Below are 26,563 nucleotides of genomic sequence, written 5' to 3' on the forward strand. Positions count from 1 at the left end.
CCAGAATTAATTCCTACCTTTGGCCTAATGCTATTACAAAGCACTTCATCATCCTAAAACCCTGATCTTGGTGGATGGATGGATAGATAAACATATGAATGGATGAATGGATGTTTATTAACCATCCACTGATTAATTGGCATCCCATGTTGGGTTGGTCCTTACTTATAGTGCTGCTAAGATAGGCACCGGCTCTTTCTGATCCAGAACTTGGATGAAAAAAGTCATCAAATGGAAGGAGGGACATTTATTAACATATATTAATGCTTCATGATGTGTTTTTATCTACATAGTCACTTCAACTTTCCAGCTTTAAGTCAAATGTTCATAGACATCCATTCATTCCTTAGCCTAACAAAACTTCAATAGAAGTTACTTAGTAAAGCATTCAACTTCTATCTAGATGACCCCAAAGTACAGCCTCCAGAGTACTGTCCAAATGGGAGAAGAATATTGAAATGAAATTAATTATTTATGCATGTTGATCCTGAATGTAATACGCCTCACATTTTTTCTTTTAAGTCTTGTTTTTCTTCAGCATTTATTCATAACAGAAAATAAAAAATTATTCCATTCTGATTTTGGAAAATGAATGGGTTTATGTTTTATATTCCAAGTGCGTTCTATTAAGGTGAAATAAAAAAAATGATAGTTTTTTTATGCAAGATAAATTTCCGCTATCTACTATTTTCCTTTGTAGCACAAAAAGAAAAAATGATAAAAAAAGAAATCAGCTTCTCCCCAGAGGTTTGTCTTTCTAGTTCCTATATTTTAGAGTGTGAGTCTTCTTAAACTGTTCAACCCATTCTGAATTCAGTACTGTTTATTAAAACTAATATGTCATCCAGAGTAGTTGTTGGTTTGGCCACATGTATTCACTCGTTTTCATTTTCATAAAAAATTAATTTAGGGCTGTCACCCATGGAGTACAGGTTAGTTTGGGGCACAGCAAGATTGTCAAAATCCATGGACCTTAGAGGGTGGGCAGGAGCATAGTGGTGGAGGAGGTTACTAATGTAGTGCATTGCAAGGCCATTTAAAGCTTTATAGGTATTTAATAGAATTTATACTCTATCCTGTAAGGCACAGGGAGTCACTGAAGGCAGAGCAGAATTGGTGTTATGTGCTCGTTGTTGCGGGTTTATGTAACGACTCTTGCAGCAGAGTTCTGAATCAACTGAAGCTGTGATAACAGATTAGAATGGACACCTGTCAATAGGGAGCTACAGTAGTCAGTACAGGATGTTATTAAAGTATGGACAAGTTTCTCAGCATTGGAAAAGGAGAGGAAAGAGCGAATACTTGATATGTTGCGGAGATGGAAGTAAGAAAGTTTTTTAATGTGATGAATATGGGCAGAATAAGAAAAAGAGAAATCAAAAATGACAGATTCCTAGCAGAAGAAGATGGACTGATGAAGAGTGATTAAGAAGGAGCTCAAGTTCTGAAGCTGAACTATAGTGGTAGTCAGCATGATTTCAGTTACAGTTGTGACGGCCGGCTGGGGCCCTTTCCCAGCTGGAAGGCCTTCGTAAAGGACCAGGGGAGCAGATGTGCATATGAAACTGACTCTCTGGAGTAATAGACGGCAGCCCCCTAGGGTTACAGCAGCACCACAGACACCAACAGGGCTCCATGGGAGTTGGAGTTTGGCACAGCCTTGTTGGCCTCTGTGGGGGGCACCAGGGAGTGCTGCAGAGCCCTACTTTGTGCTTCCACCACATCTAGGAGTACTCCAGATAATGCTGATTGGCCTCATGTAGTGCTCCCAAGTGCAGCATAAAAGGGACAGCCTCACTTCATTTGAGAAGCCAGAGTCCAAAAGAAGACGGATAAAGCTTGCTGGTGGAGGGGTTGAAGCAGAAGACAGATAGACAAACAGACAGATAGAGAGAGAGAGAGAGAGAGAGAGAGAGAAGAAGTGAAACTGCTGTAAAGTGCTGCTTACTGGCGCATTTGTAATGAGGTGTGCACTGGGGAATGAAATAAAGGGTTTCACAATGGAAAATGAAACGTGTGTGTTGGTGGACTTGTGCCTGGTGTCTGTCTGTCAGGTTTGGGGAGCTGGTGGCCCCCTGGTGGCCACACATTTTAATTTTAAAGAGTTGTTTTCCATCCAGGTTTTAATTTCACTGAGGCAAGTGGTGAGCTGAGAAAACTTTACTTTCCCTTTCAGTGATTTTTTTTTTATGCAAGTTAAAGCTGCCATAACCCGAGACCCTCCTGTATTAGATATAGCAGCTAAATCTACATTTGCATCTTTAAGCTAGGTGTCTTGTAACTGCTGTATTTTAGTTGTGGGTTTCTCCCACAGCTCTGTGCTGATGCAGAGTGTCTCTCAGCTATGTGTTAACACTTACCCTTGACATATATTATCTGTTTCCTATTGCTTTCTTCAATCTTCACATTTAATTGATTGATTTCATTCTCCTTATTAATTACTGATTTTAAAGAAAACCCATATGTGCAGCTGGTTGCCAGAGCCTAACTTATGAAGCATAGTAGTAAAACTTTCATCAGCCCTTATGGTGGCAGTCTACTGTGTCATCTAAACACTCTACTCTTTCAGACATTTTCCTTGTGATTTCCTGACTTCAGTTTTTTACTTCATGTTATTATTGTTAGTAGCTGCAGCATACATTATGTTTTTCACTTTTTTCCTGCATCAGAGTATATCTTTGTCTGTCCTCTTTTATTTTTGTTTGTAGTTGTTTTTGCTGGCACTGTGCCCTTGAGAAGCATACCTTTTAAAAACAAGCCTATCCTTAAACAGTATGACAAGTGGCTGTCATCTCTCCATTGTTGTGACTTATATTAGAATGGATACAGAAGAGCAGGTAAAAGAGCCATCACACAGTTATAATTATGAGCTCATGGCCGCTTGAAAACTTTAGACATACTGTATTTGTCTCTATTCTGTATGTAATAAAATAAATAAACTGATGAGTTTAATAGGCAGATAAAGATAAATGGAGATGAAAAAGAAATGGGAAGAGAATCTACTTCCTCAGTGCTTTAAGAGCTTATTCTAAAATATAATTGATTAGATCCTGCCATGTTTTGAAAATGTTCTACACAGATCCTCTAACTGAGAACTAGATTTTTTCCAATTTCAAATAGTATAAAACATCAGTTACCCACTAACTTAAAAGAGGAGAGTTAGGATTCTTCCAGTTTAGCAAAATAAGTTTACATGCCAATAGTGTAGTAAAGGCAATCACAGTTTGTTTGTTCTTCTCCACTTTAAGCCCATCTGGAAGAACACCAAACACAGCTGTTAGTGGATTAGGAGGGATTGGGACACCAAGGCTGTCTGAAAGGCACTTAAAATGATGTTAATTTGGTGCAGGCCCAAAACATGTGACCCAGTGAGGCTGGAACTTGATTGCAGCGTTCGCAGGTTGGATCTTGCCCTGGAAACATTTTGGACAGCTTTAAGCGAGACAGATGTGCTCAATATATAATTTTGAGTTGAATAATTGTATGCTTTGCACATATGGAGCTCGAGTGAATTCTCTGCATTGCTACCTTCCACTCCTTTTCTGATATGTTGAGTGAGAGATTCTTTTCCCATTGTCCTCTTGGATCTTTGAAAGGGAGGGACTGTAAAATAATTTTATATATTGCAGAAATGCTGTCTGAGTCCTTGAAACTGAGCAATATTTTTTCCAGCATAGAGGAAGGTGCAAGATGAGGAAAGTCTGGCAGGTTCTGTTTAACAAAGTTTCTAATTTGAAGATAGTGAAAGAAATGTGTTGCTGGAAAGCAGCTGCGGCATACATTATGTTTTTCACTTTTTTCCTGCATCAGAGTATATCTTTGTCTGTCCTCTTTTATTTTTGTTTGTAGTTGTTTTTGCTGGCACTATGCCCTTGAGAAGCCTACCTTTTAAAAACAAGCCTATCCTTAAACAGCATGACAAGTGGCTGTCACCTCTCCACTGTTGTGACTTATATTAGAATGGATACAGAAGAGCAGGTGAAGAGCCATCACACAGATATAATTACGAGCTCATGGCAGCTTGAAAACTTTAGACATATCTGTCTCTATTCTGTATGTAACAAAATTCTTTGGTAATTTGGAACACTCTGTAAAACATTGCTTGTCAGTGAAGATGGAGATACATAAAAGAGTAATAATAGCGAATTAATATATAAGTTGATGGGTTGTTGAGATTTGAAGGCCTAGTTTGCTGTAAAACAAACAGTAGATACTGTAGTTCAGCAGGGCTAAGATTGAGAAAGTACTAACAAATAAAAAAACAATTTTAACACACAAGCAAAAAGCACAACTAGTAAAGACACTATATAAATTACTTTGTTTTCTCCACCAAAGTCTATAATCTTGCAGTTATTACCATTAACATAATGGGCGGCATTTTGGTGTAGTGGTATGCCCAGTTGCCACATCATATTCACACACACAGTCACTGTCAGTGTGGAGGTTATTCATTCTCCCTGTGTCCACATGGGTGTTCCTCCCTCATTACAAAGATGTGTGTTATTTTAAAATATTGATTGTAAACTGACACCCTGTGAATATGGGTGTGGGTGTGTGTGTGTGAGTGAGTTTGTTGGCCCTGTGATGATATGGCTCCCTATCCAAGGCTGGTTGCTGCCTTGCTGTTGTTGGGATAAATTCCAGTTCTTTCCAGTTTCTAACATTTGATTGAACTGCACAGATTTGAGAATGTTTTGTTATGATGTTGTTCTTATTCTGCATTTGGCAGACACCTCTACCCAAGGTGACTGGTGAAATCAATGATATTTTTGAGTATTTGGAAAGTACTAAGTTAAAAGCAATGAAGGAAAAATTTTACAACAGAACACACGAAGTGTAGATTGCTGCAGTGCAATTGATCACTTTTGTTTTCTAGTGCCTCTAACAATGTCCTCCAACCAAAAGAAATATTAAAAAATGTCAGGATATACGTTTAAATTTACATTTCAACTGTAGAGTAGTGTTGTTTTTTTTTTTTGCATGATTTTTTAAATACTTTGAGATTTTAAATTCAGCAGTGCCTGTACCAGTTATGTTCACACAAGTAAGCCCGCGATTCGCTAGAGAATCGGAAATCCAAGAATGGCAATCAGTTTCTGCGTGATGAAATATCATGGAGGGTATATGCGGTGGTGTGGGCGGTCGCGTCCGGGCGGCTGTACAACCTGGCGTGCACGCTTTACCTCAGGTTTAGTTCACAGGTCGTAGGCATGGTAAAGTTTCCATTTAATTCAATAACACGTATCCATACGGGCTCGTTTACAGGTCGTAGCCATACGGGCTCGTGTTTGTATTACTAATCATTGAGCTCCCTCCATTTGGATATGTGCCTCCTTTGCCTGTGCTGTGGGCGCGCTCGTTCATTGTCTGGGCGGCTGTACAACCTGACGTGCACGCTTTACCTCAGGTTTAATTCACAGGTTGTAGGCATGGTAAAGTTTCCATTTAATTGAATAATCCTATTTGAACTAAAGCGGTTTCTTTGTGTGGGCGCCTTCGTTCATTAAGTCTAGTTTACAGGTGGCGTTGTGTCTCGTCTTTGTTGTTCTGTGGCTGTGTCATTAGGTAGAAGTCGTTTACTGTTAGGAAGCATACTCCAACCTATACACACTGAGTGGTGGCACAGTGGATTATTCTTTTTGGATCTGTGCCTCTCTTGCATGTAGTGTTTCAGAAACGCGTTGTAGGCGCCTTTGAGCTCTGTGTTGTTGGAGCCGTGACTCCTTTGCGTCCGCTGTTTCAGAGGCGCGTTGTAAGCGCCTTCGTTCATTTTGTTTATCCATATGGGCTCGTTTTTGTATTTCCGCTACTTGAGGTGTTTCGTTTTGGAGCCGTGACTTCTTCGCTTGTGGTGTTTGTGAAGCGCGGGGTAGGTGCCTCCGTTTATTGTTTGTATCCCAAACATGCCACACAGACTGCTGGCACATACATACTACTGACTCTGGGAGGCCGCTGCGTTTGACTGTGGGTTGTGGTGTTTGGGCGGTGTTTGGGCGCCACCTACTGACTCTGGGAAGCCGCTGCGTTTGACTCTGGGGCGCCGTGGCGCACTGCGCATGCGTATCGGTGCATCCGTGCATAAATTAAAACTGTGGTTTAGTAATATAGATCTTTTGATGAAGTTTCAGTTGATTTATTTTCTACACTAGGGGGGGCCAAGCCCCCTGGTGCCTTTCGCTGCCCATCCCCCAGTTGCGGCCAGAATATTAGTAAAATCTGTAAATGTACAAAAGAAAAATTATTATTTATCGGAGTCAAAATCACGAAATTCTATAAATATGTAAAAGAAAAATTAATTATTATTTAATGGAGTAAAAATCATGAAATGAGAATAAACTATTTACTCTCTTACTAACTGGAGCATTCCTATTAAAATATGTCCACTATGCTCGATGAGTATTTATAAGAGACTAAATGAACGATCCATTCATTTTAACTGACATTCTTATAGATAAAAAACTTTTTTTTTAAAAATTACTCATTTAAATAACAGGAAAAATCACATGAAAACTAAAGTGGTATGCAGTGGGTCATGGTAACTCGACCTTCAGCTAATTAAATCACCTAAATATAAACATTGGTTTTATGAATAGATCATTTTTTTTAATAGTTTGTTCCTGTGAAAGAAAGTTTACTCGATCAAAAATAAAAACCCAGACTTTCTTGATATTAAAAACCATGATTTTCTTGATATTGTAGTTTATATTTTTAAAATGAAATAAGAATCTGAAAATCTAACGACATCACATTAAAGTTCGATAAACTCTGAAAAGATTGATACCAAATATATATATATATATATGTACGTTTTAAAATAAGACCAATTTAAAGCGTGACAAAAACATGACATAAAAAATCACATAAAATCGTTGCACAAAATTGTTGCACTTTTAGGCTTAGGATTTTATATATATAGAGTAGATATACTGTATAAATAAGATTTCATTGTTTCTTTGTTTTACTATAACAATGCATTTTAATCTATGATTAGGTAGGTTTGAGAATGATAGGATGACATATGATATTTTAACGTAGGTTTTTTTTTGCCAATAAGATGTATCGATGTGGGAAAATCTGACAGCTTTTTTCAGTAAAGCTTCATCTTTGCTCTTCCTAAATATGCTCTGATTGTTTGAGAAGCTCAAATATCCATCTTTTCAGCCTTTGAATACTCTGAAGATGTAATTTACAGTGGTGGAAGAGTGGCACAGCAGAGGCCTCATATTGCATGGACCCCAGGAGGTCTTGACAAAAAGTAGTTGTGCCACTAGGATAGGCTGTACCTAAATTAGGCAGATTTAGTAAAAGGTTGGTTATATTTCCAGGTCCTTAATTGGCAGCTTCTTTAAACACACACTAAATATCAGTTTAAAAGTTTAAAAGAAAAATCAATTTCTGAAGTTATAAATCACCCAGAAATCTACTGTGCAATGGCTCTGTTCTTTTGTCCGTCTTAACCTTTTGTTTTCACTGTTAGAGATGGCTGTGGTTTCCAGTGTTCACTGAATTGAACCCAAAATTAAACTTTAGGAATGCCAGTAACTTGTACCCAATGAAAGTTGGTTTACTTGCATTATTGAGCAGAATAACAGGCTCCAGCTATGAATATTACAGAGGCTTCTCTAATAACCAGTTAGTGTTTAAACCTGATCAATTAAGAATGAGTTATGGAGTAATGGCTGATGAAAATGGGGCTTTCCAGTCAGATGTGAATAATAATTTATAAGTTGGTTATTTCAAGAAGTAATAGTTATTTCTATTAGTAATGTCTTGGCTATATTTTAAAATCAATTTAATAGTACCTTGATTAAAAGAAAGTATCAGCTACTATCAGAACTGTAAAAATATATTTATATTATATGCATACACACTTTATTTCTCTGTGTATTTATGGATATATTCATTTATTTAAACAGAGTGAGATAATTTCGTATTGGGGATACCCATCTGAAGAGTATGAAGTGATCACAGAAGATGGCTATATCCTAAGTGTTAACAGAATTCCAAGAGGCGTTAAAAATTTGTATCTGGAAGGTAAAAGACTTGATTTTATTTTAAAAGCATTTTGTTTTAAAGGAACATTAGGTGTTTAAATTCTGTACATGAGATTATCAATAAAATCAAGACACCTTGAGATGGTGCTTATTCTATCAAGGTGGTCTGCAAAGCAAAACAAATTGTATGTGTTGTGTGTGTGAGGTCTGTGCAGCAGAATTTATAGTGGAACACATCTTTGGCTTTAATAACATGAATTTATTCTGCCTAATGTTGGTGAGTCAGCAGCACATTTATTCATTTATTAATATTCAGTTTCTAACCTGCTTATCCAGTTCAGGCATGTGGGTCTATTTTATGTTTCACCTTTCATCGTGCTTTATAAATAAAACAAAACTACAATATGAAGCAGTGCATGTAGCCTTAGCTATGCCTTGTTTTGGACCTTTCAGTAAAGTAAAGACCTGGTAAGAGGTTGCTGAATGTTATAATGTTACATTTTATTCAAATAAGCTAGAATTTTTTTTTTTGTTGGATACATTGTTAAAATTGAAGTAGGTCGTATTGGCACAAGTGCAAATTGTTTCTTTTCGGGTCAGACTATGTTTTTGCAGGTTGAGTACTCAAATCCTAATATGGCTTTAATTTCTTGTAGCATTTTCAAATTGTTATAATGAAAAAGTTTGAAATTCTAGTCCTAAAAAGGAGAGGTGTGAAGCTAGTGTCAAATGTGATGCTAGTGCTGACCAGCAGATTTGGAATAATAGCGCTAATGTGAGCTGGAGGATGAATATAGGCAGTGAGTAATAATATGCTCTATGAATAAGCGTATTTATTTTTAATACAGGATGCATATTTCATAACAAACTGCTTACGTACTATTAAATTGTCATTGGCTTAAATTGTAAAAATAAAAGGAATTTCTCTCAGGCTGCCCTTACAACTATGGCGGGACACTTTTTCCAAAAAAAATTTTTTTTTCACATTTAAATTTTATAAATACTGTATTTTAGTAAGTGCAAAAAGTGGGGACCTCTATTTTGTTTTTTTTTTCTTATTATTTCTAGTTGTTACCTCTAGAGGGCACTTAGTGAACCAACAATCTACTGTAGATTTCATATTAGGTTTTTAGTCCTAGGGTGTTGTACCGTGTTAGCCATTATGAATGTAGTGAGAATTCAAGCAAAATGACATCTTGCCTGAAGAAGGGGGCCGAGTTGCCTCAAAAGCTTGCATATTGTAATCTTTTTACTTAGCCAATAAAAGGTGTCATTTTGCTTGACGTCTCACTATATTAGGTTTTTAAAAGGCTACATTTTTATATATAGTACATATAATATACAGTGCCTTAAAATGTATTTACCCCCTTCCTGATATCCTCTGTTTTGTATAATTGTCACAATGTTCCAGATGTTTAGATAAACTATAACATCAGTTAACCACAGTAAACATAACACCATTTCCAAACTGATACTTAATATATTTATTAGTAGTAATAAAGTTGTACAATACTCCTTCAAGCAGCTGACCAAAGTGAATTGATAATTACAAATTAGATTTAGTTGACTGAATACAGCCAGCTGAATCTAAACCTCCCCATACAATGCCTCCCCTTGAGAGTGAAATAGTCACCACTAGGTTCTGAGAACAGCACTATCAAAGGAAAGTTATCAAAGGAAATTCCAGGAAAGATGTGGGAAAAAGCTATTGGTAGTTACCAGTCAGGGAAGGTCTACAAAGCCATTTCTAAGACACTGGAACTCCACTGCACCACAGCAAAAGCCATTATATCCAAATGAAGAATATGAAAGACCAGCCTGTCATTTGATCCTCAGACATCTTCTTTTCATTTTCTCTGCATCTCAAGAAGACTTTACTGGTGGAATGAAAAAATCTACACTCATCAGACCAGTGGACAGTTTTCCACGAGGTTAATGTAATTTGCCCCTGTTTCTTGGCCCAAACAAGTCTCTTCTACTGTGTTGCCTCTTTCAGTTGTGGTTTCTTTACAGTAATTATACTATATATACCTGATTTATAGACTTGATTCATATAAATCTGACTCCTCTGAGCAGCTGATGCTGAGATGTGTCTGCTGCTTGAACTTAATGAAACATTTACAATAATTGGGCTTTATTTTGACATGCAGTTAAATTGGGAATTTCAGAGGCTGATGACTCTTAGACAGTATCTTCTGCTGCTGAGGTAATAATGTTCAGCACTATCAAGCAAGTTTTCAGCAACTAAAGAGATAACTACATTGGAGAGTTCAAATTATCAAAAATATTTACCCTGATGAACTGTTTTGGATCACATGATATTATAGGTGGTAGAACAAATGTTTTACTGAAACATGGCATTAGTATTTTAAAGACAAATGAGTCAGTGTGATTTGCAATTTTCAGATTTTTATAATCCTTTGGGGCATCAATTCAGTTTTACATTGACATCAGTTCAGTGTATTCTTATTAAGCACACACTTCCACTTATGAGGCTAGCATGCTATGCAGTTATTCGAATTATAGTGTAGTTAAAAAAAAATGTAATATAATCACAAAACAGTGTTTAAAAATAAATAGACACATCATGCAATAAGTAGAAGTATATATGTATAAAGGGTACCTTTTCCCAGTTGCCCCAAGTCAGCCAGTTTCTGATGTGGACCACTCTGCAGCTAGACAACAATTTCTTTTGAAAGGAAAATATGTTAATTATTTGTGATGAAACATCTAAGTCTTTGTTGACTGTGGATACTGGTTTGAGAAAAAAAGAAAGAATCAGTAATGGCCAAATTTAATAATAACTGCAATCAATTATCAAACAGTATGAGAAGTCATTAGGTATGGCCTCAGGTATGTTATGTTAAAATAATGAGTCATCAGCTTTGATTTAAATGCTGACATGGATGAATATTCTACAATATTTCTGTTTAGGATATTCCAGAGTTAATGTGTTCAACATCTTAAGGTTCTACTACCTACACGCGTTTCATTAATTTTTGAAACTATAAACAAGTCAATATTTTCAGTTCCCAATATAAGAATATAAGCATTAATTGATATTAAGATGTCTAAGGTGAGTGGGGGCTAAATAATATGTGACTGTAAAAATCTCCTTTAAACTTAATTGGATGCCAGTGAGGTGATTAAAGAACTAGAGTTGCTTGGTCATACTTTATAGTTGGTTATGATTGCTGTGGCAATGTTTTAAATTAACTGCAGAGTGGTGAGTGAAAGATTTAAACTGCCTAACCATAAAGAATTACAATGGTCAGTTCTGCTTAACACAAATGAACAATCTGTTTTTAAAAATTCTGCAATGTAAAACCTCGTTATTCTGCACTATATGTAAGACGAAGATAGCAGGTTTTAGTAAGTGCAAAAATCATATAACTGAAGATCAAATCAAATTCAAAAATATAAAATCTCAAATTAATTCAGCCAACCAAAAATTCATATCTTTTGAATATTGAGAGTTTTCATATTGCCTTACTATTTGGGGTTGCCTCCAAACAAAGTTCTGTTTTACTGTATTTAAAGACAAGTAATATACTGTATATGCATAGTACATTAATAAAGCAGTACGTAACTGGAGTTTAATTTGCTTTAAATGATAAATATAGCTGAGGGCCTTCAGTATATGAATGAAAGGTAACATTTTGTTTCCTAAATTATATCTCTTAACATCATTAGTTCTCAAATCTAAAGTTTCTGATTGACATATTCAATTATAAGCAGTGATGATTTCTAAATTAACTTTTAGCAGTCCACTTTTGTCTTTGGAGCTCAAATTGTGTGTTACAGTTAGCAGACTTACAGTGGCTTTAATTTGAATTACTACTGTAAAATAGTTTTTGCTCTAGTCTCCCAACCTAGTGTGTAAAACATGAACACTTGTGACATACAGATTTGCTAGGAGTTACTGAGAATTTGCTACTCCTTTTGATGGTCTTGTTTAATTTTCTGTTTTCAGGACCAAGACCTGTTGCATTTCTCCAGCATGGACTCTTGGCAGCTGGAAGCAACTGGGTCACAAACCTACCCAACAGTAGCTTGGCATTCATCTTGGCTGATGCCGGTTATGATGTGTGGCTTGGCAACAGCCGTGGCAACACATGGTCTAGGAAGAATGTCAGACTGAGCCCAGAAGAGGACGCTTTCTGGGCTTTCAGGTAAATGTTCCAATATTACGCTTTCTCAAGACAAACTGGAATGTTACTGTGGTAGCTTCTTAGCTGGAGAAAATCAAGGGAGGTAATGTTATAAAACTAGAGGTTATATCAGCAGTTGTTGTATAATTTCAAAAAGAGGTGTTGATGCATACATCCTTGCTTTAACAAATTAGAAAATGCTAGATTAATATTCTGCAATAAGTGAGACAGACGCTAAGTCTGCAGTTTATTTCAGTTCCCAGTACGATCAAATATTTACTTGCATTCATACTTTTTATATATGTTTTTCAGAAAATAATTAGATTGCCTCCCAATAAAGTGTTCTTTTCTTGTATGCCTTTATCCCAAATTTAGCTTTGATGAAATGGCTACGAAGGATCTTCCTGCAGTAATAAATTTTATAACCAAAGCTACAGGGCAGCCACAGGTCTACTATGTTGGCCACTCTCAGGGTACTACAATAGGTAAGTAATATTGTTAGGAATTTTTACATTTCAGATATTAAATAACTGATTACATCAGATAAAACAAAACTCTGGTTGTAAATAATAGTTTCTTATTTAGTGTATAAGAAAGAAAAGATATCAACTTAAAACTTAATTGGACATACTGTGCAATTTAATTGCATTAAAATTATAAAAGTATTGTTTACCCTGAGTTTTATATTCATTCTACCTGAACTATTTTTACAATGTCATTGAAAGCAATAAACTCTTTGTGTACATTAATAGCAGCTAGTTATACTCTGTAAATATTCCATTAATTATTCCAGTGGTTTTTAATTCCTGTCTGTGAGGACCCCATGGCTGCTGGTTTTTATTCCAACTACAATTTTATTCCAGTTTCACAATAAATGTGTCACTCTTATTTTTAATTGATCTAACTGTTTAGTTACCTGACCTACTAATATTTTCAAGAAATTCAAAATTTTTTGTATTACTTGAAATGGCTTTAAATACCTACATTTCGTTTGCTATTTTCTTTTTAGTTTACACTTTTCTATACAGGTTGCTCCCTTAATAGCATGTAAATGCTGAGAATTATTGATGCATTGTGCAGACTCCGGTGCAAATAACATTTAATGCAAAAGGGAAGCAATTACTTCAGCGCCATTTCACTTTTCTGCTTATTAAGAAGCATTTCTTATAAATGAGCAGACCATCGAATGTAGCACTTAAGTAACTGCTTTCCTTTTACATTCAGTGTTAACAGCTTTTAGATACAATTAAAGGAAAAGTGTGAATTTTAAAGAATACATGTCATGTTGACTACAAATGTCATTTTTTCATGTAATTTTCTGATCTGCTTAATCCAGACCAGGGTAATAGGGCTGGAGCTTATCCCAGCTAGCTAGCATATGGCGCAGAACAGGAACAGACCCTGGATGGGGCGCCAGTCCATCACAAGGCAAACACGCACACAGACCAGACACACACTAAGACCAATTTAGCATCACAAATTCACCTAACCTGCATGTCTTTGGACGGTGGGAGAACCGAAACACCCAGAGGAAATCCATGCAGACACATGGAGAACATGCAAACTCCATGCAGAGAAGACCCAAGAAGCACACCCTGATCTTCTTACTACGAGGCAGCAGTGATATCACTTTGCCACCTGACTTTAAAAATAAAAAATACAATTAAACAAAGCTAAACTCTCTTATTCATAGTGATTTTTAAGAAGTGATAAAGTGCAGCACATAAAAAGTGATACAGTTATGAGCTAGTCTATATATATACGGGGCGGAATGGTGGCTCTGAGGCTAGGGATTTGCACTGGCAATCAGAGGTTTGCTGGTTCAAATCCCGTAAATGCCAAAAGTGACTCTACTTCGTTGGTCCCTTGAGCAAGGCCCTTAACCTGCAATTGCTCCGTCCTGGGTATAATGTTAATCTGCATCTAGCCCTGCAAGTAGTTCCTCCAAGCTGCAGGGAAAAACCTGGGGGTTGGTGGCAAAACTGGCACTTGATTCACCATAAAAAACCTCACATTGGTTCCATTCCATCTGAATTAGTGTGGTGCTGAGGTGTCACCCGTTGCATGGCTGCATTCGGGTCCTAATCTGGGATCCTGAGTTGGTTTGTCATGTGGTGGGTGCGGTAATGCACTGTATCAGTGTGTGCTCCTAACCTACTGTATATACGTATAATGCAAAGTTGATTGCCTTTCTCACTCGTTAACAAAAACACCATTTCCTGAAATTTAGCATAACGGTACATCTAAGCCAGTAGGTATCCACTAAGAAAGGACTTTTTGACATATCAATATTTAGGGGTAACAACTCCCATTAGAAAAACTAAATACCCCAAAATCTCAAAAATGCCTTGACGGAGTTGATTGAAAATTTGTAATGTTATAGAAAAAAGAAAATTAGCTGACAAGTTTTTTTATTTCTTGATCATTTTTTGTCAATATTTGATTAATATTATGTTAACTTTCATGCTGTGTGCTGAGAGCATGCTTTATGTATATGAAGAATGCAGTAGAAGAGATTGATGGGTCACTTGAATAACACCACTAACCAGCAGGGTGCACAGACAACTGAAGATGGGGTGGTATCCTGGATAGGAGAAAAGGGATGTGATCATGTTGTGAAATGTGAAGTGAAAGTTCAGCGAACCTCAAAGAAGATGCAAAGCTCAATGTTTAGCTAGCTCTGTTTTTTTGCTGGTGATTACCACAAAAGCCCCAAAAAAACCTGTAGATGTAAAGTCATGCTCTTGTCGAATTGAAGTGTCGTGGAAGCCTTGTTATATTCAACAAGAACTTGTCTTCTAAGGACCTGACACTGTTCTTTTTACTGCATATGAAAGCTACTGGTAAATAAATAACCGAGAGAATGAAACATGCAATTGTCTTTCTGTATTTTCATATGATGCAAATGTTAATGTTTTTGCATCAAAAATTAAGTGTGAAATTGATTTTTCCTCCTCCTTTTTTCCTTCCAGCCTTTATTGCCTTCTCCACAATGCCAGAGTTAGCAAGTAAAATCAAAATGTTCTTTGCTCTGGCACCTGTTGCCACAGTTGGATTTGCTACCAGCCCACTGAGCAAAATGTCTTTTCTGCCAGAGTGGCTTACCTGGGTAAGACATTTAAGTTTATGCCATAATGTTTTTTCATATTTTTCCTTTTCCCTGGAATGAATTACTCCTAAGGAAATTTTAATTGTATGCCAAAAGTACAAATTATTATTAAATGCTGGTTATTTAGAAAATCAAAATACTTTTGAATTTCCACCCATATTACATGCTTTAAAGGGCAATGCAAGATGTCTGATTCAGCTTTTTTCTTCATTCTCTAAAGTGTTTTCTTTAGGTTATTTATGCCAGTGTATCACAGAATTGATTTGCTGTCCTGAGCTTCCCCATTTGTTGATTCCTCGGGTAGGACAGCAGCTCACCCCTTGCTCTCTCTCACTCTCTTGTCTTTTTTTGCTGCTGACTTTTAACATTCACTGATATAATGTGCACTTTTAATGAATATGAGACTTTTTGGTATTTTGGTCAGTTGTCAATCAAAAACTTGCGTAACACAACTTCTGTAATAAAAACCAAACTCATCACAAGTAACAATGCATGGATACAAACCTACGCAGATTTGGGGAGAAAGTGCAAACTCCACAGAGACACAGATAGGATGCAGAATTCAAACTCAAAATATCTACATTCTGCAGAAATGAATCATGTTTCAGAAACCCAGTTCTGAAGTATATTGCAGTTAGTTCTTGTTCCTCTTTTCAAATGAGCTCCTCTATACTTATGCTGCACCGTATCCTTTATTACTTTGTCAAATATGTATGCAGTCTTCTGTTAGTTCATTCTCTTAACCTGCTTAGTCTAATGTAGACTCATACAGTGCTGTAACCTATTCAGCAGCATTCAGTGTAAGGCAGGAATCAGCTCTTGCACACGACTACACTCACAACAGTGAAGCTAGTTAAACTTTCAGCTATGAAAGAAAATGTAGTATCTGTAAAAATCCTTGCAGGATAGGGAGAAAGTGCAAACCTTGCATTTCCTATGGCTCACCCAAACTCCCAAGAACCTTAACAACCATTCTATATGGTAAGAGTATTTAATGAATAGCCATGCACTGTATTTTCATATATATACATATATATATATTTTATTTTGCAGGAACTATTTGGTAAGAAGGTGTTTTTCCCCCAAAGTCCAATAATAAAATGGTTTGCAACTAAATTGTGTAGCCAAACCCCTGTGGATGATCTATGTGGCAACATTTTCTTTGTGTTATGTGGGTTTGATGAAAAGAACCTTAATATGGTAAGTTTTTACCTATAGTCTAATTAGCTTTTATATAAAAAACATGTACTGTAGCAATGTGCTTATTAAGTTTTTAAACCTGTTGTCACACCCTTTCACCTATTTTAATGAAAATGTTACTTTTCTTTTTCTCATATATATTGCTTTTGATAAATGTGACTGTTTGAATAGATCATTTTTACTTATATAAATATTTTTCTGATAAAAAGTAAAGTCCTGCGGTGGGTTGGCACCCTGCCCAGGATTGGTTCCTGCCTTGTGCCCTGTGTTGGCTGGGATTGGCTCCAGCAGACCCCCGTGACCCTGTGTTTGGATTCAGCGGGTTGGAAAATGGATGGATGGATGGAAGTAAAGTCAATTGAATTGACTTTCTAATTTCACAACTTCTCTTGTCCAGCTCAATTCAATTTTTTTTTCCTGCCACTGAACTGTTCTATAGTTTGTTTCATGTGTTATAACAAGTCATTTCTATTCACTGATGGAGTTACCGGGAACACCCCCACATTACCAGAGGCTATCCCAGTAATAAACAATACAATTTATTTTTGTATAGCCCAAAATCACACAAAGAAGTGCCGCAATGGGCTTTAACAGGCCCTGCCTCTTGACAGCCCCCCAGCCAACTCTCTAAGAAGACAAGGAAAAACTCCCAAAAAAAAAAAACCCTAGTAGGGAGAAAATGGAAGAAAACTTGGGAAAGGCAGTTCAAAGAGGAGTGGGTATCAAAAAGATGGGGGTCAATACAATACAATACAATACACAGAACAAAACACAAGTAATCCTCAATACAGTATAATAGTAAAATAAAAATAAAATTAAAATATTAAAATATTATTATAAAAATAAAAAGTAAATCATGGCTATATAGCATTTCAAACCCTTGCTACTTGTTGATATCACTAATGCTCTTTGGCATCAACTAGCATAACGCCTCTCCTCTTAACTATTCTTCTCCTCCTCATTCTTAAGAAGGAAGGACAATGCAGCCATTATATTTTGGAGGTCCACCCCCACTCCCCCATCCAACAATGCACCCCATGACAGGTACAAAGTCTGTAGACACTAATCTATCTAGACAAAATTTCGTTATCATCTTGAAGGCGTCCCAGTATAAAACAGGTTATTTAAATTTTGCCCATTGCATATCAGTTTTCAGAGATCAGCCTTGTGTTTGACATGTGCATAAGTGAAACAATAAATTGATTTCAGGAACTCATATAGAAGTCTGGTTTAAGACTTCTTCATAAAATCCATAGGGAAATGTGCCACTGACTCTGTTTTTTCTTTTCTTTTTTTCTTTGTCACAATTCTGTTAGTCAGTGTAATGGAGCAATATAACACAATCCACTGAATTGCACCATGTTTGCCTGCTGCAATGTCAACAAATCATGACCTAATAATTCCTTCCAGTTGCCCTAGAGCAGGGGTCCTCAAACCTGGTCCTGGAGGGCCGCAGTGGCTGCAGGTTTCTGCTCCAACCCAATTGCTTAATAAGAAGCACTTATTGCTCAAGTAACACTTCTGCTTCATTTTAGTTGTCTGGCTCATTAAGATTTTGAACCCTTATTGCTAATTTTAGTCTTAAACAGCATTTCTCCATTTAGCTTGTTACCATTTACACCTGTGTGTATTTATCATGCATTATTGGGTTTAATTAAATACTTGGAAGGAAAGTGAAAAGAAAAAAGTGAAGGACTGAGAATTACTTATCCATTTTAGCCTTTATATCATTTGGATGATATTCTTAGAAAGGGGAAGAAAATCTAGGATATGAGAATGACCTGACATAGCAGAGTTAAAGCACTAACAAGCCATGAAATTAAATTATTGGCAAGAATTGCTTTCTAATTAAGCAACCGGGTTAGAACGAAAACCTGGAGCCACTGCAGCCCTCCAGGACTGTGATTGAGGACCCCTGCCCTAGAGTCTTGACCTGGGATCTGACCCTGCGCTCTGACCCCAAGGGGTATGCGAAAACTAACAAATTCCTAATACAAGAAATTGTATAAGGCAAAATAAAGAACAGAATAAGTCTGCTTAAGAAAAGTTAACCTCAAGGCATCCATGGTGGCAGGAGACCATCACCGATGGTCACAACCACAGGATAAATAAAGGGCTTAAGCACACAGTAAACTCCAGGGTTTCTTCTCTTCCAGGGGTGTGAAGTACAGCTACTACAAATTTTGGACAAGATACACACAGGTTTTCCACTTTGCTCTAATCTTTGCTATAATATCCCATCTATAACTTCTTTATAATGGCTTAAGGTCCCCCTGTTTGGGCTTTGGCCTTCTCTACTGGAGGGGATTTTTGTTACTTAAACTAATGCTTAGTTGCTTAAATTATATTGGTATTGTGATTGCAATGTCTTGTCATAATAGTCTTTTTCATTTAGGGAACTACAGCACCTATTTCTGCTGAGCTACAATCTTTTCTTGAAATGATGAATTGTATAATTTGCAAATGTCTCTGTGGGTGTAGATTTATTGACCTCATCTAAAGATATGGTGCATTACTCATTAAGAAATGGCATTTATCCACATGGTGTACATATAGCATGACTATGAGTAAGTGTAATTGGATGTGCAAAATGTGAATGATAAATCAGAAATTGACTAACTGTAAAATAAAAGTTCTGCTTTACTGTGGTAGATTTGAATATAAAGATCCTAAATGCAAGTAATTTAATGCTTTTCACAGCGCAAATGGCTTCCATTTGTGGGTTCAGTGTATTTATAATTATTACATTCCAGAAAAATATTTCCTTTGAATAAGTAATAATTAGATAACACAGAGTCACAGAAAGTTATGCTTCTACCTCACAGACCAGCATCTTAGGTGCAAATCCTGTGTTCAGATTGTTCTTGCATGTTCTTCATTTGTTTGTGTGGGTGGTCATCCCACATCTCCAAAAGATGTGGTATCCTGTGAAGCTATATTGAACTAAGTGGGTCTATAGATATTACATTATGAGTGTGAGGGTGGGTATGTGTGTGTGACTGAGTCTAGCAATAGACTGGGCTGATTCCTGCCTTGTGCATAGTAGTGATTTGTTCGGCCCTGGCCCCCTGCAATGTGAGATGAATTCATTTCATTTTAATAGTTGGTGCACTGCTAAAGATGGTGCTGAGGTCTATGTTGATTACTTGGATTCAGCATAGCTAGTTAAATAAATAAAAGGTAAAAGATGTAGCATAGCAACAATTATTAAACAATTTAGTGCTTTTGCATTATACGTTTTTTGCTAATTGTGTTATAGATGGCACTATTTTCTCCCATTCTGCTCACTTATTAAGGTATCCCGTATTACCAATTGTGTGTGACATAGTGAAATCTGATGCCTCCTATTTATTAGTGTTTAAATATACAAAAAATAAAGAATGCATTTATTAATGTATTAATGTTACTTTCAACAAGTAAGCTCATGACTACCTAGTGATAGATACCCGGTGAGACAGAGTCTCTTGGCTAATGGAAATGTTCATACACAGGAAGATATAAAAGCAGATGGATATAGTCAAATGATTTGGGGTCAGCTACTAATGACTGGTTTGCTGTTTTCTTCTGAATTACAAGGAAACCTTTGATTTTTACATTAGACCAGAGACAAATACTGGGTCTTTGTGTAGTTTATACTTAGTGTTAATGCTCCTGTGAGATACTACACATGTTTGACATTGCATAGAAAAGATTACATAGTTACTGACTATACCATTAATGCATGCTAAGACAGTGACACATGAAGGAGATCATATAAGTCTTCTGTACTTTTGGAAAACTCAGAGCACCGCTTCGGGCCACAGCATACACATACAGGTCTATATGAAGCAAGGTCATCTGGATATGGCCAAATATTGCCCTAATGCCGCTGTTGAATTGGAAAAACTGTAATATTTTATCAGAATCATTCAACGTTAATTAGACATCCTTTTTTGCATGCAACATCTTGTGACGGATGGCGGCCGGTGCCATTGCCCAACCAGGATCCCTCCGTAATGGAAGGACAGGGGGAGATGACTTATGAAGGGGGCAATCTCCCCCAATCTGCTATTTGGCAGTCCCCCTGGGGTGTAGCAACCCCTCAGAGTCCCACAGGGCTAAATGGGACTTATTATTGGTCGGCTCAGCCCTGTTGGGTTCAAGGGATGCCTCCAGGGGGAGCCGCAGGATCTGCAGAGCCCTACAATGGACTTCCACCATTCCTGGTAGTGATTCCAGGTAATGGTGAAACGTGTGCTTTGCAACACTTGTGCCTGTGTCTGGTGTGTCTGATGTGTTCAGGGCAGCTGGAGCGCCCTGGTTTCCACAGTGCTTAAGTGATGAATAGATTGTTTTGTTTCTAAAATATGATTTTTGTTTTTAATATAATTTCTTATTTTTCTTTCTAGTCTCGCACTCCAGTATACACAACTCACTGCCCTGCTGGTACATCTGTGCAAAACATGATTCACTGGCGTCAGGTAGGTTTACAAGTTTTGTGTAAGGTCAATATGCTGGTGCAGTGGAGATATGGTCAATGCTTCTGTGGATTTGACATGATGGTGTGGGTTTCCTGATGACTCTCAACAGGCTCATTATGAATGGATGTTTCTATGTGCACTTGACAGTTCCAGTGTAACTGGACATTGTCCATTGTTTTCCAAGGTTTGGATATAACCGAAAAGCCACTTTCCAATGTTTGGAAATAAAAAGGTTAAAGAAAATGACTCTCCGCTTAGTGATTAGATAGAGAAATTTATTAGGAAGGTTTAGAACTTGTTGCTGTGTTTGTTTTGACTTCAGCTTTGCATAATATTTAGAGTTTTCACAATTGTTTTTCTTTTTGACTTTCTAGTGTTTTTACCTAAGCATGTACCCTCATGTAAATTATGCCTGCTCCTTAAAAGGCTTTCATCTCCTGGTAGTGTTTTCCTGACCTTACCTTGAGACACTCCCTTTCTAACAAAATCATCACAGCAGGCAACAGACAACTTGCTTATGTATTTAAGTGTTATGGACGGTGCCTGTCCCTGCAGGACTGAGTTCAAGACAGGAACCAGCCCTGCATGGAATGCTGGTCCCTCCCAGACTGTCCTTTCACACAAACAACCACATGTATACTGGGCCAATTTAAAATTAAGCTAACATTCACCTGTTTGGATAACTGGAGAAAAAACACGCAGACACAATAACAATGGGCTATTTTCTCATAGGCAAAAAAGTCTTGTATTTAATATTAATATCGTATCATATCACATTATACTCTAATCTGCTTGAAGCAATTCAGGGTCATAGAGAATTCAAATATTTAACACATACTGGTTTAAATAAAGTAATTTACATATTAGTTTAATGGAATTCAATGATCTATTCAAATTTAAAGGCAGGAATAAGTCAAGAAATTGTAAATTTGAGTTTATGCAGTCATAACAGTGTGTTGACAACTAAGGAGCAACATGGGAATGTCGAAATATCTCTCTATTATAAAAAAAAAATCTTGGAAGGAGACGAGATGTGATTTTCTCATAGAGACACTTTCATGTCCTGCGAGACAAGTCTTTGTGCCAAGAGATTTAACCATGCCTGGGGCTGGAAATAAAAGACAAAGAGTAGATGACAAAGTAGAAGGTTGTAAAGAATTCAAAAACGTTGCGCGGTACACATGCAGAGCAGGTTAGAGATAATGGAAATACGAAAACTCGAAAGTCTCAAACAAGGATGGTAAAGATCGCATTAGCGCAAACAAATGGAAATTATTACTCAGTGAAATAACGGAACAGTGAAAAGAGATTGAATATATTGTTCGGATTTAAATTTTAAGTCGGAGACTTATAGATCGTATAATTTATGTTGCCATCAGGGAAAAAAAATAGTGTTTCTTCCCAATGAAAAGGCATATCCGCAAGAATTCAAAGATTTGTTGCTTGGTGAAAGTGAAATCCCACGAGAGAAATCATTTCACATTTGTGTGAATGCTATTGTCAGACACATTTCTTGTAGATAGAAAGAAAAAATATTCATTCACGGGCAGTTATACGTTGCGTTGTCACAATGCAATTCCAAACATGGAATCAAAATTCAATGTGATATTGATGAAAAGGTAAAAGCGAAAAGAGAGCGAATATATGGACGTAGGTGATATGACAGAAGTGCTCCACGTGAGATGCAGAGCAAAGGGGAGGTAAAAAAAAAACTGTTTTTGTTTCCCATTGTATCACCATTTAAGAGGGGGATTCAGAGGAACGACCGCGTCTCCTTGGGGTGCGTTCAGCCCCCCTCTTCACAACGCTAGCGGCAGGGATGTAAAGTGGCTGGCACATAGCGCAGGCCTGGGGGGGTTTGGGAGTGGGGGGTCTTGGTGAGCAAAGCGAGCAGGGGGCAAAGCCCCCTAGTTACTGAGAAAAGAAGTGCACAAAAACTATAAGACAAGAGGAAACATCTTAGATAGAAACAAGAAGAACTAATCCAATATTTTTTGAAACCATACTGTCTTAAAACATTCACCGTGAGTTTACAAAGATGAATCTCTTTCTTTCTTTGTCTTTCTTTCATTTATTGAGTTTTTTTGCGTTTTCATTTAAGCCTTCCTGGCAATGTTCTGAAGCAAAAAATGAAACATAAGAATACTAACTTAAAAAGACACTCAACTGTTTGGTCTTTCAGGCTGTGAAAACTGGAAAGCTCCAAGCATATGACTATGGCTGGACAGGAAATTTGGCTCACTATAATCAGGTATGAGAAAATTCAATCTAACCTTGGCCTTATTTAACCTGGCTTGTGCTGTGTCTAAGACTGCTGTATATTTCTATTTAATTTTATGATGTGGGGCTGGCACAATGGCATAGTGATCATTGCAGTTGCTTCACAGCTCTGGAGTTCTTCGTTTGAACACTGTGTGTGTGTGTGTGTGTGTTTTTTCATATTCTCTGTGAATGAGATTAAGAAGGTCTGAGATTTATGTATGTGAGTTACCTACTGTTTATAAATGCAAATGGTGTTCTTGGCTTCCAAGAAAGAAGTGTGCTACATAAAAATAAATTGCATTTTTATCTATGCATTTCAAACAGTTTAAAAATGAATGTATTGACCTTTTTTCATCTTTCTTTTTTCAAATTCCTCTTCTCACAGTCAAGGCCTCCCGTGTATTATGTTAGCAACATGAAGGTTCCTACAGTCGTTTGGTCTGGTGGACAGGACACCTTAGCAGATCCCAAAGATGTCAGTTTGCTTCTCACGCAAATTCCCAACCTGGTGTATCAGAAACAGATTCCACATTGGGAGCACCTGGATTTTATCTGGGGTTTGGATGCTGCAGAACTCATGTATAATAATATTGTAAAGTTCATGAATAAGTATGTTTAAATAAGTCAGAAAACAGCCACTGGAAAAAAAAATCATGCTTTTCATCCCTATGCATTTTTTATTTTAGTTCTTTAAAATGCATTCACATTGCAAAATATAATGTTGCAAAATACAGATTCAGACAATCCCATGGGTAAAGGGGAATTGGAGGGTCATCACCCCCAATAAACATACCACACAGGTTTAATATTCGTCAATGCTGATGATCCCTTCACTACTTATTTACAATTTGTGATACTGATAGTTTGTTACTAGTGTGCTCCAAATTAGAATAAGCATTTATTTCTTCACAGCGGCACAGTGCTGCTGTGGTTTGTGCTACTGCCTCCCAGCTCCAGGATCTTGGCTTGGAATCCCAGGCTAGCTATATGTCTCTGTGAAGTTTACGTGTCCTCCCTGTGTGTCCTCAAGGTTTTTCTTAAGATTCTCTTGTGCCCCTAGTTTAACTGGCGATTCTAAATTGTTCCTACATGCACTGCATTGGTGTGGCTCCTTGACCAGGGTTGGTTCCTCAATGTGTTCTGGCTTCTATGACTAGGTTTAATGATTGATGGATATATTCCCATAGACTTACTATTAAATAAAAACTACACTCGGCTCGCCTTACCCATGGGATTGCCATCTGTGGTTTTGACCCACCACAGTTTGAAATTATTAGGAAAAAACCCAGAATATTCTTGAAAAAGAACATTTGAAATTCCTGCATGCAGTGCTGCTAGCTAAATACGCACAAGAAACAACACTTGCAGGCTGATGCTGCTGAGGCATGACGTAACCAAGCCCAGTCAACTCTCAGCCCCTGTGCTTGCTTTGTGTGCGCAATTATCTTTATGATTTTAAATAAATCCTGAGCATTTTTGGCTTTTGCACAACTGCAGAGACTCCTGGAACCATATACCCATGGATAAGGCAGGCTGACATGTATAAAGCCATTCTAGGACCAAAGCGTATAACCAAAGGTGATTTTTTTCTGAGTACAGTACACTCAGTTAAGTCTGTGATCATAACAAAATGGCTTCACAGTAATCTGATTTTGGTAAACGTGGAACCCATTGATTCCTTCTTTATGAGCCAGAAAAATATAAGATGGTGGTATGAAGTTTGCAATATTATAAATTTAAAAAGCACTAAGGAGTGAACTGCTGTGACCAGTGAAGACTAAACGGATACTGTATACCATAGAAAGATCCCATTCGTTCAGGAAATGAAATTAGAGCCGTTCAGTAAAAGGTTTGGCTGTAAAAATGTCTCTAATTAGGATTGCATTTACCTCTTTAGAAGAACATGCAGAAGGCTGCTGGGAGTTTTTAACTGTTTCCAAACTGAAGTCCTATTTTATACATATTCATTGTGCTGCCGACAAGTGTAAAGATTTCCTTTCTGGAAAGCAGAACAGATAAAGAAGCTTTTCTGGTTTCTAATAATATAACAACAAAGATTTTCTCCCATATGATTAATATAGTTAAGGAATATAGAAATGATATCATCTGTAATCTGCTAAGCTCATGTTACTAAAGAGTTAAATGTATTGAGCACCGGCTGGTTGTTACCATCAGAGCTGTGCGCCTTAAACTGATTAGACAGTGCATAATTTAATAGCACTATTCGGATTAGTCAGTCATTTTTGATAGTATTCACTTGGTGGTTTTTTGAAGCTATCAACAGCACATAACTTCAATTATCAGTATTATTCTTTATTAAATCTAAATGTGAAGTGTTTTGAATGTCACTTCTTTGACTTCACTGTCAGTTTGAAGTTTGAGTGTTAAACAACCTCCAGTCCATGCTGGCATCAATCTTTGTTTTATACTAATCTATTTGTTTTTCCAGTTTAATTGTCATAAATAGATACTTAGAAGAAATTGGTGCTACATGTACATGAATCACCTTTTGAGGTAGCACATTATATCACTTATTATTGAATGGAAAACTAAAGATCCAAATATAAAATGAAAGTTTTGAAGTAAACAACTGTTTTTTTTAATCTCAGGAATTTCTATTCACGCCTCTCGCTGGCTGCGCTCTCATTGAGATGGCTACAGCACCTTATAAGCAATATGAACGTATTCAGTGTCTGAGGTGCACTGTTGTTTCTGAATGATATTACAGTATGACATGAATTTATCTTTTTTACTGTACAATCGTTCTTTTAATACTGGTTTCAATAGCACATATATTTTTCTTTGAGAAGCTTGCAATGGGTTTACACAACCAAATATTTTTGGAATGGATGCACTTAAAATTTGTATTGGTTTTGTGTTAACTATGCTGTCCTTCATCTGGGACCAGACTGATGTAAAACTGCTATTAAAAAATAATAAATTACCTTTCAAGGAATTGCTGTGTTGTATTTTAACAATTGCCTGCTACACTTGAATGATAAAATCTAAATGGGTAGCATTGTTTTATGTTTGCATTCTTTCAGTGTTGGTTTATTTTAAACACAGATGCACGAATGTACTTGAGGCCAGATTACTAAAACATGTTTTTTCCCTGCTTCTGATGAACATATCGTTAAAAATGTATAAATGTTCATTATGGAAATCAGTTGTCCTACTATGAGAGGCCCATACACTGCCTGTAGTGTTTTTATTGCAAGTGTATATTCAATGACCTTTAATGAGCTTCATTATTTATTTATTGTGCCCATTTGGTGAGCTATTACTGCATTCCCCTCGAGAAAATAGCTGTCTGTTGTATTCAAGGGTCTTCTCTGTCCATGATCATTTGTTTCAGCTTTTCATAGCTACATTTCAGGAGTTTCAATG

The 26,563-nt window shown here is 36.9% G+C and overlaps 1 protein-coding gene across 3 annotated transcripts in view; it reads left to right on the forward strand.

Moving 5' to 3' along the window:
• Positions 1-26,132, forward strand: part of lipf (lipase, gastric) — a 47,012-nt gene extending 20,880 nt beyond the window's left edge. For all 3 annotated transcript variants that reach the window (XM_028795433.2, XM_028795432.2, XM_028795431.1), the window contains exons 3-10: positions 7,917-8,034; positions 11,968-12,166; positions 12,521-12,630; positions 15,118-15,254; positions 16,308-16,454; positions 20,843-20,914; positions 23,097-23,165; positions 23,562-26,132. In XM_028795433.2, the coding sequence (XP_028651266.1) occupies positions 7,917-8,034; positions 11,968-12,166; positions 12,521-12,630; positions 15,118-15,254; positions 16,308-16,454; positions 20,843-20,914; positions 23,097-23,165; positions 23,562-23,795 (1,086 nt within the window). In that variant the 3' untranslated portion in view covers positions 23,796-26,132. The remainder of the gene's footprint in view (positions 1-7,916; positions 8,035-11,967; positions 12,167-12,520; positions 12,631-15,117; positions 15,255-16,307; positions 16,455-20,842; positions 20,915-23,096; positions 23,166-23,561) is intronic.
• The last annotated feature ends 431 nt before the right edge of the window (positions 26,133-26,563 follow it).

The sequence above is a fragment of the Erpetoichthys calabaricus genome, chromosome 2 (genome assembly GCF_900747795.2).
Source record: "Erpetoichthys calabaricus chromosome 2, fErpCal1.3, whole genome shotgun sequence".
NCBI lineage: Eukaryota > Metazoa > Chordata > Cladistia > Polypteriformes > Polypteridae > Erpetoichthys > Erpetoichthys calabaricus.